Source organism: Lactuca virosa, chromosome 1 (assembly GCF_052849685.1).
Source record: "Lactuca virosa cultivar CGN04683 chromosome 1, Lactuca_virosa_CGN04683_v6, whole genome shotgun sequence".
NCBI lineage: Eukaryota > Viridiplantae > Streptophyta > Magnoliopsida > Asterales > Asteraceae > Lactuca > Lactuca virosa.
In genome coordinates, this window is record NC_136426.1 from 139,721,930 (window position 1) to 139,733,687 (window position 11,758).

The 11,758-nt window shown below is 36.1% G+C and overlaps 1 protein-coding gene across 1 annotated transcript; it reads right to left on the reverse strand.

Annotated features, from left to right (window-relative positions):
• Positions 1 to 7,422: 7,422 nt before the first annotated feature.
• On the reverse strand, positions 7,423 to 8,577 carry LOC145121416 (DDT domain-containing protein DDR4-like). Its single transcript, XM_079057168.1, has 5 exons — positions 8,560 to 8,577; positions 8,205 to 8,297; positions 7,825 to 7,945; positions 7,697 to 7,739; positions 7,423 to 7,627 (listed from the first exon to the last, which is right to left on the reverse strand). The coding sequence occupies exons 1-5, from the start codon at positions 8,575 to 8,577 to the stop codon at positions 7,423 to 7,425; spliced, it is 480 nt and encodes a 159-aa protein (XP_078913294.1).
• Between the last annotated feature and the right edge of the window lie 3,181 nt (positions 8,578 to 11,758).

Consider the following 11,758-nt stretch of genomic DNA (forward strand, 5'->3'; position numbering starts at 1 on the left):
TTTTTTGCTTTGATATCATACCACTTTCAAAAATTTACATCAAGTTCTACATGGAGCTTTTATGTTTTTGCTTTGATAGTATCCATCTTTCAAAATATTCATAAGTTGTTTACATTTATTTTGGATATTGTAAATTACATAAAATCATAATCATATATTCACATCTCAACAATGCCCGATTTAGCCTACCACCGTCTCTACCAATACGTGTGTTCCACATTTCTGTCTATGGCCCTTTGAAGGATCGTAATGGAACAGTTAATATCAAGCAATGCAAAGAACAAAAAACAAAGATAATCAAAAACCAATTTTGATTAAAGAAATCTCTCATACAAAGAGAATGCACCAAGCGTTTTTTACATTGATACCTAGTGTAACTTATATACTAGGTATGAGATTATTCTAGATTCAAATCCCTACATATCAGGAATTTGAATAACTATGATAACTACCTTATATAAAAGATATACATAATACAAAGCATATCCTATCACTAAGATAACAATCAGAAAGCTTAATAACAAAGAAACATATCACGTTGTCCTGAAGCTTGATCAGCGCCATATGTCATTGAAGATGTAATCAACGTAATATAGATTTGAGTCATCAGATTATAAGGTTTGACTTTACAATCTCCCCCAATCCGATGATATCAAAACTTATTCAAAAAAATCTTCAACAAGGACCTTTTCAACATCTAAAATAATCTCTGGCTTGATCCACTTGAAGTCATCACAAGCTAACTCATCTCTTCTTTTATACAACTCATTATAGAAAATACAATGATAATAGTCAGCTTCTGGTTTTCCTTTACACTCCATCCTCATATGAAAAAGATGTTCAGTAGGATCTGTATGAAGATCAATTGATCGTTGAAAGCACATTTGATCATTATTATCAACATAGAACAATCAATGTTTAGGTTCTTTGATGAAAAGATGTTGAATACCTATAACACCTAGTGGAAGAGTGTTGTTGATGTAGACAGTCCCATAGGGAAGTAAGAACCTTCAATGCTGGGACCTTCTTCCATATCTAGCAAAAAATTAAGTAGTCGGCATAGAGGATGCATTAGGGAGAGGAACCAAGTTGAAATTCCTAACTTTGTTGATCATTAAGATAATAACAAGCTTTTACTCTAGTGCATGAATACCCTTGTGTTTTTTATGGCTGTTTGAATTTATAACCATTCACTATATCCATATTTAACAAGATCAGATACATGGATCTTTTCAGGGTAGTCACCTTTATAATCTGTTATGATTACATGAACAGTGAGAACTCTTTGTCCTTTAGGTTTGGAACATATAACTTTCACAATACGATCTAGAGAGTATCTTCTATGAATAAGATCAACATATTTGGAACAATCAATCTAGATGAGAATATCTTCAACTTTCTTTTTCTTGTCAACCTCAACATTAAAGTGTTTGCTTGCAGCCATATGTTTAGCTAAGGAGCTTTTACAAAAAGTAACTTTTAGGGCTGATTTCTTGAGAAGAACGTTGTCTCGTGTACCAACATTACGCTCAACAACAAAAGCTCTAGCATCTTCTTTAGGTAGACTCTATTTAACAAAAACCTCAAAGAGCTTTGTGACCTTGGGACCTTTCCTGCGTTTGACTGGGTCATATGTTGAAGCTGAGGACTTGCGTTTTCTAGAGAGGGGTTGATCATCATCTGATTCAATGTCACTGTTGACATGTTGCTCCCTCTGAGCCTGAGACTTCCCCTCTGCTTGATCATCAGATGGGAAAACTAAGCAATTTGAATGGCAGCTTGAATAGAGTCACCAAGAAATCCAAGTTCTAGAAATCCTTCTTCATCTTGATAAGAGAAATCATAAGCTTCACCATCATAATCTGTAGATACACAGGCAACTTGTAGATTGGATGCAAGTGATATTGAACTCTCCCCCCTTTTGACATTATCATAGGAAGCACCAATAACAAATGGAGGTGATAGAGGCGGAGTTGTATCATTTGGCGTGACATTCAATGAAGGATTGACATGAGAGGGAGGAGGTGGTGGCAATGTAGTAGAATCATCCTTTGGAGGTTGTTGATCATTTAAGGGTGGTGGTGGTGGTGGAACAATCGATGATGGAGCAGAAGAGGAAGATGAAAAAACAAATATCTTGATAGAAGCAACATCTTCTTTGATAGTAGCAATATATCTTTCCAATCTATCTTGATTCTCATAAAAAATGTCAACTAACCCAAGGAGTGTTAGAAGAGCTGGTTGATTTGGTTTCACATGATGAAGCTCTCCCTCAGCTTGAACATGTAGTTGAGAGTTATGAGCAGTTGAGATTCACCACCAATGGGACCAAGGGCTTCGGATAACAATTTGCTTCAAAGTAATTGATGGAGATTCAAAGTCCTTAGCATTTGAATCATCTTCTATAGAATCTTCCTTATCATCACTATCTTCTTCTTTTCTTCTTCAACATCCTCAGGTTCAGTAACAGCTTCATCAGGCTCCTCATCAGAAGAATATAAGGAGGCTTAGACTCCCAATGGATTAAAGGGACGAATATCAGATTCATATGGATGTTAAACCCTGTTGGTGAACGCCTCCTTAATTGGTGGTCGCTGCCTGTTGGCGAACACCTCCTTAATTGGAGTCCCTTAATCTTCTTTTTTATTCTCATATGGTGAACGGTCTTCAGTATGCCGCTGCCTAGGTTGCTCCTTAATTGGTGGCTATTATCGGTCGTCTTCGTTATGTGGGAGCCGATTTAGCAGAATTAGCTGCCGTCAAATCAGAATATGACGAGCTTACGAAGATAGTTTGGCTTCTCGAGGAGGAGCGGCACAAGTTCGAATAACGTCTCCTCGTACTGTCCGTGGAGAAATCTGCTGCCGAGGATCAGGTGGAAACTCTAGATGGGGAGGTCAATCGACTGTCCCAGCAGGTCCAGAGCTTGAGCTCGGAGAAAGAAGCATTGGTAGAGCGCTTGGCGCTGCTGGATGATCAACTGGCGGCTGAGGTTTCGAGGAGGAAGATCTTGGACGATGATTTGGCTTGGGTTCTTCAAAAGGGGATGGTTCGTGTGGTGGATCCTTTTTTTAAGAGCAGTGAGTTCGTGCTTGGGATCCGACGCGTGAAGGCCACATGTGTGGCTGTTGGTATGAAGAGTGGGAAGCAGGTGACACGAGGGTGGCCGACTAGCGGTGGTCCCAGCTTATCTGAACCGAATGCTATAGAACGATCTGTTGAAGTGATGCAAGCTGCCATCAGGGCTTTTTCCGAGGAGGAGGAGTTTTTTTCGGATGGTGGTGCTGAGGGCACTACCTTGGCCCGTCCCCTCCAGGGTTGATCTTTTTTGTATGTTTTCATGTGTTTGTTCTTTTATATGTATTTCCTGAAACATTTTTATATCTGGCTCTATGGGGTCTGTAATGTTGTGTGTTTAAAGACTGATTGGATTTTCATAGCATTCACCTGTTTTTGTAAGTTTTTCTTTTTGTTTCGAGAGGTGCCTCCCTAAAGATTGTTTTACGAGCCTTGCTTTTGGCTTTTGGTCAAGTGACCAATTGCTTCTCTTTTGTGGATGCTTAAAGTGAGTCGAGGTCGTCACCTCGAGACTCCTTGTACTTGTGTATGTTAAATTATGAGGGGAAGGTTATGATCCTTCGAACCCTTCAAGTATGTCTGGTTCAAGAGCCTGGAGGCTTTGCTGTTGTTTGAATCGACATGTTTACAGAGAGGGGTTATAATATTCATAGATTTGTGGTTGCATGTTAGTGGTTTGTTTTGCTTAAATGACGTGGGTGATTAGCCAATATTTCCATTTGGTAAACACACGCAACTTTTTCTTTCTATTTTTTATATGCACACCCGTATGTGCGTATGTTGGTATATAAAATTGGTCACTGTTATTTTATTCAGGACTCATGAAATTTTATTAACCGAAACGTTTTGGTGACAACTGAAAGATAGTTGTGCCGGCAACTACATCCTCCATTTTTACGAATAAAAATGGCGCAGGCTGTGCGCGTTTTATGTTCGAGGTATCAGCCTACCGTCTTGTGCTTCTAGCGTATATGCTCCGTCCCGATGCGCCCCTACTACCTTGTATGGTCCTTCCCAGGCCACACTTAGCTTGCCCAGTGGCTCTGAGCGGTTAGATTCGTTCTTCCTTAGCACCCATTCTCCTATCTTGAAGTTCTTTACCCGTACCCTTTTGTAGTAAAAGTTTTTTGCACGGGCTTTGTAGGCCGCTTGTTGTAGTTGAGCGGATTCGCGTTTCTAATCAAGCATGTCCAGGTCTTGCCGTCGTTCTGCCTCGTTTGAGTCAGCGTCAAAACCAGTTACCCCCAATGATACGCTCAGAATCTCGAGTAGGAGCGCCGCTTCCGTGCCGTATGTCAGGCTGAAGGGTGTCTCTCCCGTTCCTGACCTTCGGTGGTACGGTACGACCACAACACTATTGGCAGTTCTTCCATCCAGGCCCCTTTTGTTTTCATCAGGCGTTTCTTAAGCCCATTCACGATGGTTTTGTTTGATATTTCGGTCTGGCCATTCGCCTGGGGTGCGCGACTGAGGTAAAGAGACGGTGAATCCGTTTCTCCTCGCACCATTCTTTAAAGGGAATTCCCTCAAATTGGGTGCCATTGTCTCTTATTAGGACTTTGGGTGTGTCGAACCGGGTTAGGATGTTCTTCCACATAAACCTAATCATCTGCTTGCCCGTGACTGTGGCTAAGGGCCCCGCTTCTATCCATTTCGTGAAGTAATCAACTACGACCAGTAGGAACTTTAGTCCTCCTGGGGCGGCCGGGAATGGTCCCACGATGTCAATGCCACATTGGTGAAAGGGCCATGGGCAGCTAATGCTGGCCAGGATTGTCGGTGGCTGGTTCTGGAACGGGGCGAATGCCTGGCATTCCGGACATTTCTTGGTAACCTTGGATGTGTCTTTGTATACGATGAGCCAATATACGCCTAGAATAAGTATTTTTCCCGTGAGTGCCCGTGCCCCCTCGTGTGCTCCCACTTCCCCTGAATGGCTTTCCTCTAAGAGGGCTTGTCCCTCACCGTGTGAGATGCATCTGAGCCATGACGCTAGATATCCTCTCTTGTACAGATGCATGCATTTTACTGCGAACTGGGGGGGGGGGGCTTTGATCTTTACCTGCCTGGCTTCTTCCGGGTCGTCCAACAAGATCCCGTGATGCAGGTAATCTAGGTACGGTTTTGTCCAGTCCGATGGTTCTGCGATGGCGTTGACTTGCTTGTTGTCGATGCTCCTTTCCCCGAGGACTTCTACCAATACTTTATTAGTCAGGTGGTCGAAGGATGTCGAAGGATCTCCGATTTTCTTGGCTATTTTGTAAAAAATCATTTTTTTGGCTATATTAATTTTTTTTCTTCTAAATTTGTAATTTTCCCCTCCTATATTCTTAAGACCTGCAAAGACTAAAAAAAGGAAAAAACTGTCATTATTCAGAAACTAAACGTGTTAACAACATCTTCTTGATGAACATAACATTTCTCCATCTCCAATTCTCCATTAACCAGTGTTCCAAATTCCCATTTCTTAGCTTTCCAAGCTCTCTATTTCTCCTATTTCTCCATCTTTCCCTCATTCTTCAATTTCTGCTTCAAACTGCGATGCAAACCTAGGTTACTTACTTTTTCAAGCTTTCTGTTTATTAAGGAAAACCTATAACTTCATTTTCTTCACTTTCTTATTCAACTGGGAAATGAAGTGAATGCTACATTTGTTTCAATCCGATTATGTAAATTGTAATATGCTACTGGTTTAATTTTTGAGCAATAATGGTTTATTGGTGTACAGTTTAATTTACAAAAGTTCTATTTGAAATCATTTATTTGATGTGATGGAGTTTCTTTTAAGCAATAATGTTGTTCCTTCTGGTCTAGAAAGTTTTGCTCTTTATGTAACACATGGTATTTCCCATATGCTAAAATATATGGGTTTTATTTGGGATTTAAGCCAACATCAAATTAGTTTTGTTGCCTGTTAAGTTCTTATAATTCTAATGTGTTTATTTGGAGATGGATTTAACTTCCTTAGACTTTTGTTTAAGATTTTTTTACACATAGTTACCTGTATCTGTTAGAAACTACAATTTGTATTCAATTTTATCACGACAGAAGCTGTTGGTTTAAAGTGTTTGGATTAGCATAGCTACATATACATTTATGATATTGAAGAAAGGGGAGGGAGAGGCCCTTGTGGTTGTGCATGTTTGTTTTCTTTTCATAAACTTGGACAAGATTTGATACCATGGAGATTCAGTTGCCTTGATTGTTGGAAATTGGAATGAATGGTCTCGGAAATATAGCTCACCACCCTATTAGAAGTATAGATCTTAAGAGTTTGGTCTAGAAATATAGTTCCCTCCCAAAGAGTAATCTTGAAGATCTTCAAGAGTTGAAGATGACATCTCATTTGTTTATTCATTCGATTATTGCTTCAATTTTATATTATTATTTTCTTTTGCAGATCTCAAACTGTATTTGAAGAATTCAAATAATTTTTTGTAAAACAAAAACATTTCATTATTATATTTGACTTTTATATTAAAAATTATACGAAATTTACTCAAGTTATGATGACATTGTAATAAAACTGAATTATTATGTCATAATTAATAACTAGAGAGGGAGAGGTTGGTATATTTTTTTCCTGTGTTTACAAAGACGAGCAAAGTTTTCTCTTATTTACTTGTTACACTACTAGAAAAACAGCCTTTTACGACGCGTAATGCGTGTCGTAAAACGCTCAGACGACGCGCAAATGCGTGTCAAGGAAGGCCCTGTCATAACGAGAGACGACACGCTTTTGCGCGTCGTCTATTTACGACGCGCATTTACGACGCGCAATTACGACACACATTTACGACGCGCAGTTATGACATGCAATGCGTATCAAGGAAGACCCTGTCATAAAGAAAAATGACATGCATTTGCGTGTCGTAACCTTACGACGCACGTGTTTATGACACACAATGCGTATCAAGGAAGCCCCTGTCATAAAGGAAGACGACACGTCATTGCGTGTCATAATTTTAAATGTTTTAAAAAAAATATATTTTTGATAGAATTACTAATTTTCAAATTAAACAACATATTGAAAATATCATAATACAAAATAAAATACAATAAATAAGAAAGATAATTCATTCCACTAATATGTCAAATACAAATAATCATTTCAATAGTAAGTAAATGTAATACATTGCTAATATTGCATAATATTCATTATAAAAAAAAAGACATGTACAACCGGTTGGATCCCTTTAAATGCTTGATTTTCCATCAATTCCTCCTAATTGTCTGCCCCACTACCCCTTCAGTACAATCAAGACACCTAATCAATAAAAAAATTCAACAATTAATTTCTTTCCTTTTTAAAGTTAGTTCTTTTACAACAAAGAAAAAAAAAGGTTAAAGGTGAATAAGGAAATATGCATGATCTTCATCGGTTTCATCATAATGAAGTTGGAGTGAATGTGAATCGGGTGATGATGGAGTTGGTGAGGGTTGATGAGAATTTTGTGATGGAGCACCATTTGTGGAAACCCCATTTCTTAAACCTTCTCTTCTCACGCTATGTTCCCTCACACTATGTTCTGGGGACGCTTGTTTCCTTCTGAAAAAAAGAACAAAAGATAAGAATCCATACAATGAATTAAAATAGTTAAAGTAAAAAAGTTATTACTTGGTTATCTTGATAGCCTCGTTGATTGATCGGTCATAATCATCTGCAAAAGTTGCAATTTTTATAGTGACAGGAATAAAATATAAATGATGAATAATAAGATTGAAAATGAGTGTGATTAATCTTACCAAAAGTGTAGGACACGGGTTTTCTGCCACGTAGGGAACGCCCTGGACCAAGTGCATCAATAATCATGCTATCAAGAAGAAGAGCTTGTCTATACTGTCTCTTGAGCAACTTATCTTTCCTCTGTGCACCAACAACAAACAATTACACCACTGCTTCTCTCTTATTTGACTTAATGTACAAAGAACGACTTAATAAAAAAGTCTAGGAAAACATTCTTTTCCCGTTAAATCCAGACTTCTTATAGATTTACCCTCATTGTTTCTTCTCATTTCTCCAAATTGGTCATCATTTTCTCAAATAGTTTATAACTCTTAACAATATGAATTTAGAACAGAAAGCGGTTCAAAATATGGAGGAAGATGCAAGATTCTTTGCTTACCTTATGGACCTTCTCGATCTCTGGTAGGATGTCATCTTCTAGTTTCTTCCGAAGTGAAGACTCAATACGATTTTTGCTAGAAAATAGTTTTTCCTATCAAAGGAAAGTTAAAAATCTCAAGAGTTCATACAGTGAAGAAAATATAAAAGCTGTGATTCCATCAGATGAATAGTAATATAAATGTTTCAAAAACATGATCTGAATATTGCTTCGTGACACTTTACTAAATATTGGTTTGGTTGGATGGAATGGAATTAGCTTCATATGCTTAACATGACTATTTGCTCGATTGTTATTTTCTTGTGTATATCGTTGTATCTTAAAACTATTAAGATGCATGACAAGTTAGACATACTTTTCTTGTAATCGCCATGTCTTCTTTTTGTTTTATGTATCAATCCTTTGAGTTTTTTTTTCCACAAAAAGGGTTGAATTTGAAAAGTATTTGCAAAAATAGGTTGTATAAAAATGAGTTCATTTATAGACGGGGCCACAAAAAAACATCTGTGTATCGCACATGTTATATATATATATATATATATATATATATATATATATATATATATATATATATATATATATAGAGGAAGGATCATTTGAGAACTCATAGTTTCCCGAGAACCCGAGAACTAAAGGTGGAACGTTAGATCAAAAATTTTAACGGTCAAGATCAAAGATGGCATATTTGTAATTATGAACAATTTCAATGGTAGCTTTGACTTTTTACAACATATTATGAGGGTAGTTACGGAATAAAAAATTAAAATACATGGTAATTAATCAAAATTAATTTTTGAAACAAAACTTTATTTCTCTCTCTTCATCACCGTCTTGCTCACTCTCTGAATCTATATCTCTCTCTCATCTTCATCTTCATCCAGATCTATAGATGTAATCATCAGATCTCACCTCTTTATCATGTCCTAACGTCCGATGAAGATGCAATGGTTCCATTATCGTCTTCAATCGATTGTATCAGATGATGTAGTAAGAAGATTCCTCATCTGTATTTTTCTCGCGACATCGTGGTTTACTGATCAATCAAAGTTCCGCCTGTATTAAGAAATTCCTCAGCCATCGCCACCGAAGATAATTTCATCTTGTTCACGTCTCTACCGATGTGTCTCTCTCATGTATGAAATTGCGATCTTTTCCACTTTATGAAATCATTCTCTCCCTGTGTAATCACTTTGTCAATTTAAGATACACAATTTGCTATGGTTAGATAAGAAGTGTTGATCTGTTCAAATCAGAAGTTTCGATGTCTTTTAGGTAACATAAGTTTTTTTTCCTTTTGTTCAATTAATTCATTCAGGAAACAAATTTATCTTCGCATTTCCTTTTGTTAGATTTCTGATGTTGCATAGTCTCATCATTCACGTTCAGAAATCTCTCACATTCCTTCCTCCTGTCATCGCCTCGCCTTCTAATGTTGTCGCCTCATCCCCTATCGATCACCTGGTTCTCATAGTTCTTGTGTTGATGTCTTATAAATCTTCTATTCGTTTTGGTTTTTAATTGGGGATATTTAATCTTGATTGAGATCCAATAGGCTTATTGTTATGATTAGTAGGTCGGAAATTATGGAGATGGCGGTGATCACATGGAGATGTCAGAAATAGGAACGAATTCAATCTCTAGTTTATATGAGAAATTGAAAGAATTCAGAGGTTGCATCATTTGAAATTCGAGGTTCACCTTTTTCATATTGACTCAGCCTCAGGATTTCAAGCAATTGTGAAAGGTACAGAAAACCTTGGATTAGTTTTTTTAGTTGATTGTTATTTTCTTCTGGTAATGTATGGTATTTATACTCTATTCATCATTGTTCCTTAATCGATGATATTTGTGGATAATATACATGATTTTCTACTATAGTCAATAGTGACGTGTGTGCATTACCTTGATGAATATTTGTATTCATCCGTCTCGTTGCCTCCTTGATTCGTGCACACAACCTGTTTGATAAAATGCCACAGTTTTGCTTTATTTGAGTTTTTGTGCCTAGAAGAGATCTATGATGTAATCCATTGTTTTGGTAATTTTACATGATTTGTTGCATATTCGATGTTATTTTTATCCATTAGGATTTCTGATTAAAACCTGAGTTGAATTGAAAAAAAGTATACAAAAGTATAGTAGTTTTGACTCGAATCGCATTAAATTTCAAACTTGGTGATCTTAGGTTTCATGTTTTTGTATACTCTAACATAACTATGGACACTATTTATTACAACAAACTTGGAAATAAAGAAGTTGAAATTTGATGATTAGGGCTTAAAGTCCGTTGGAGATGGTTATGGTTGTTTTCTTCCTTTATGTAGATCAATCACTACTATACTATCTGAACCCTTATAGCCAATTGTTCTGTTATATTCATCTTCTCTTCTTAATTCTTACATATAATATATTTATCAACTCCTGTAGCAAACAAAAGTTTCTTTCATCTTCTTATTTTACACCAGTTCTTATATTTAATGACATGAAGATCATTACCTTGTTTATGAATTTACTTATGATCTGATGAGTAACGATTTGGTAGCAGGTTCTCTTTGGGCTTTTTGCTATAGAATTAGATATCCTGGATACATATGAAGGAAAGGAGTATGAAAAGAAGGTCGTTGAGGTTTCTTTGTTGGTATTTTTTTTATAATCATCTTCGTTATCTATATTTTCTAAGTATATAATTTATTTTAATTTACTTCCTTTTAGCAATAAATGACTTTAAATGGTTTAAAGTTTACAAAATTGTTTAATAAAAACTTCAAATAAAGACTAAAATTAAAATTTATTAGTTCATTTTAATAAGTTCTTCAAACTTTTTATTTTCAAGAAAATATTGACAGGAACCTTTCCTATAATTATAAAATACATTGTTATTTTATTGTTATCTTGTGACATTAAAGGATTAACAACATATACTATTTAATATTTTTCGTTCTTTTTTTCATTGTGATTCTAATAATCAGTTATAAATCATATGTGATTTATGTGAATTGGCATAATATATTAGTAATTAATTGGAGACAAGACTATAAGTGTATAGTGATTCACATGTAAATCACAAGTGAATCACATATGAATTACATGTGATTCACATTTAATTTACATATGAGCCACATGTAATTCATATGTAAATCATACGTGAAACACATGTGAATTAAATGTGATTCACATGTAAATCACAAGTGAATCACATATGAATTACATGTGATTCACATGTAAATTACATCTGATTCACATGTAATTCACATACGAATCACATGTAATTCATATGCAAATCACAAGTAAATTACATGTGATTCACATGTAAATCACAAGTTAATCACATATGAATTATGTCTATATGCATACATGCATTTTGTGTGTGTGTTCTTCGTTAATTATTTTTAAAGTTTTCTGGTGAATTTTACATATGAATTAACTAAAGGTGGAACGTTAGATAAAAAAAACGAATGACCAATATCACTCGTGGCATTTTTGTAAATAAATAGAAACTTATTGGGGTGGGGGCATCTTAACTTAAAAATACAAGGGCATTATAAGAAACAAAA

What these genes read in the sequence shown, in the direction of transcription:
- LOC145121416 (XM_079057168.1), bottom strand. An exon ending in AGATCGAGAAGGTCCATAAG is followed by an intron (nt 7,946 to 8,204) that starts GTAAGCAAAGAA and finishes GTTGGTGCACAG; the next exon opens with AGGAAAGATAAGTTGCTCAA. An exon ending in ACCCGTGTCCTACACTTTTG is followed by an intron (nt 7,740 to 7,824) that starts GTAAGATTAATC and finishes CAACTTTTGCAG; the next exon opens with ATGATTATGACCGATCAATC.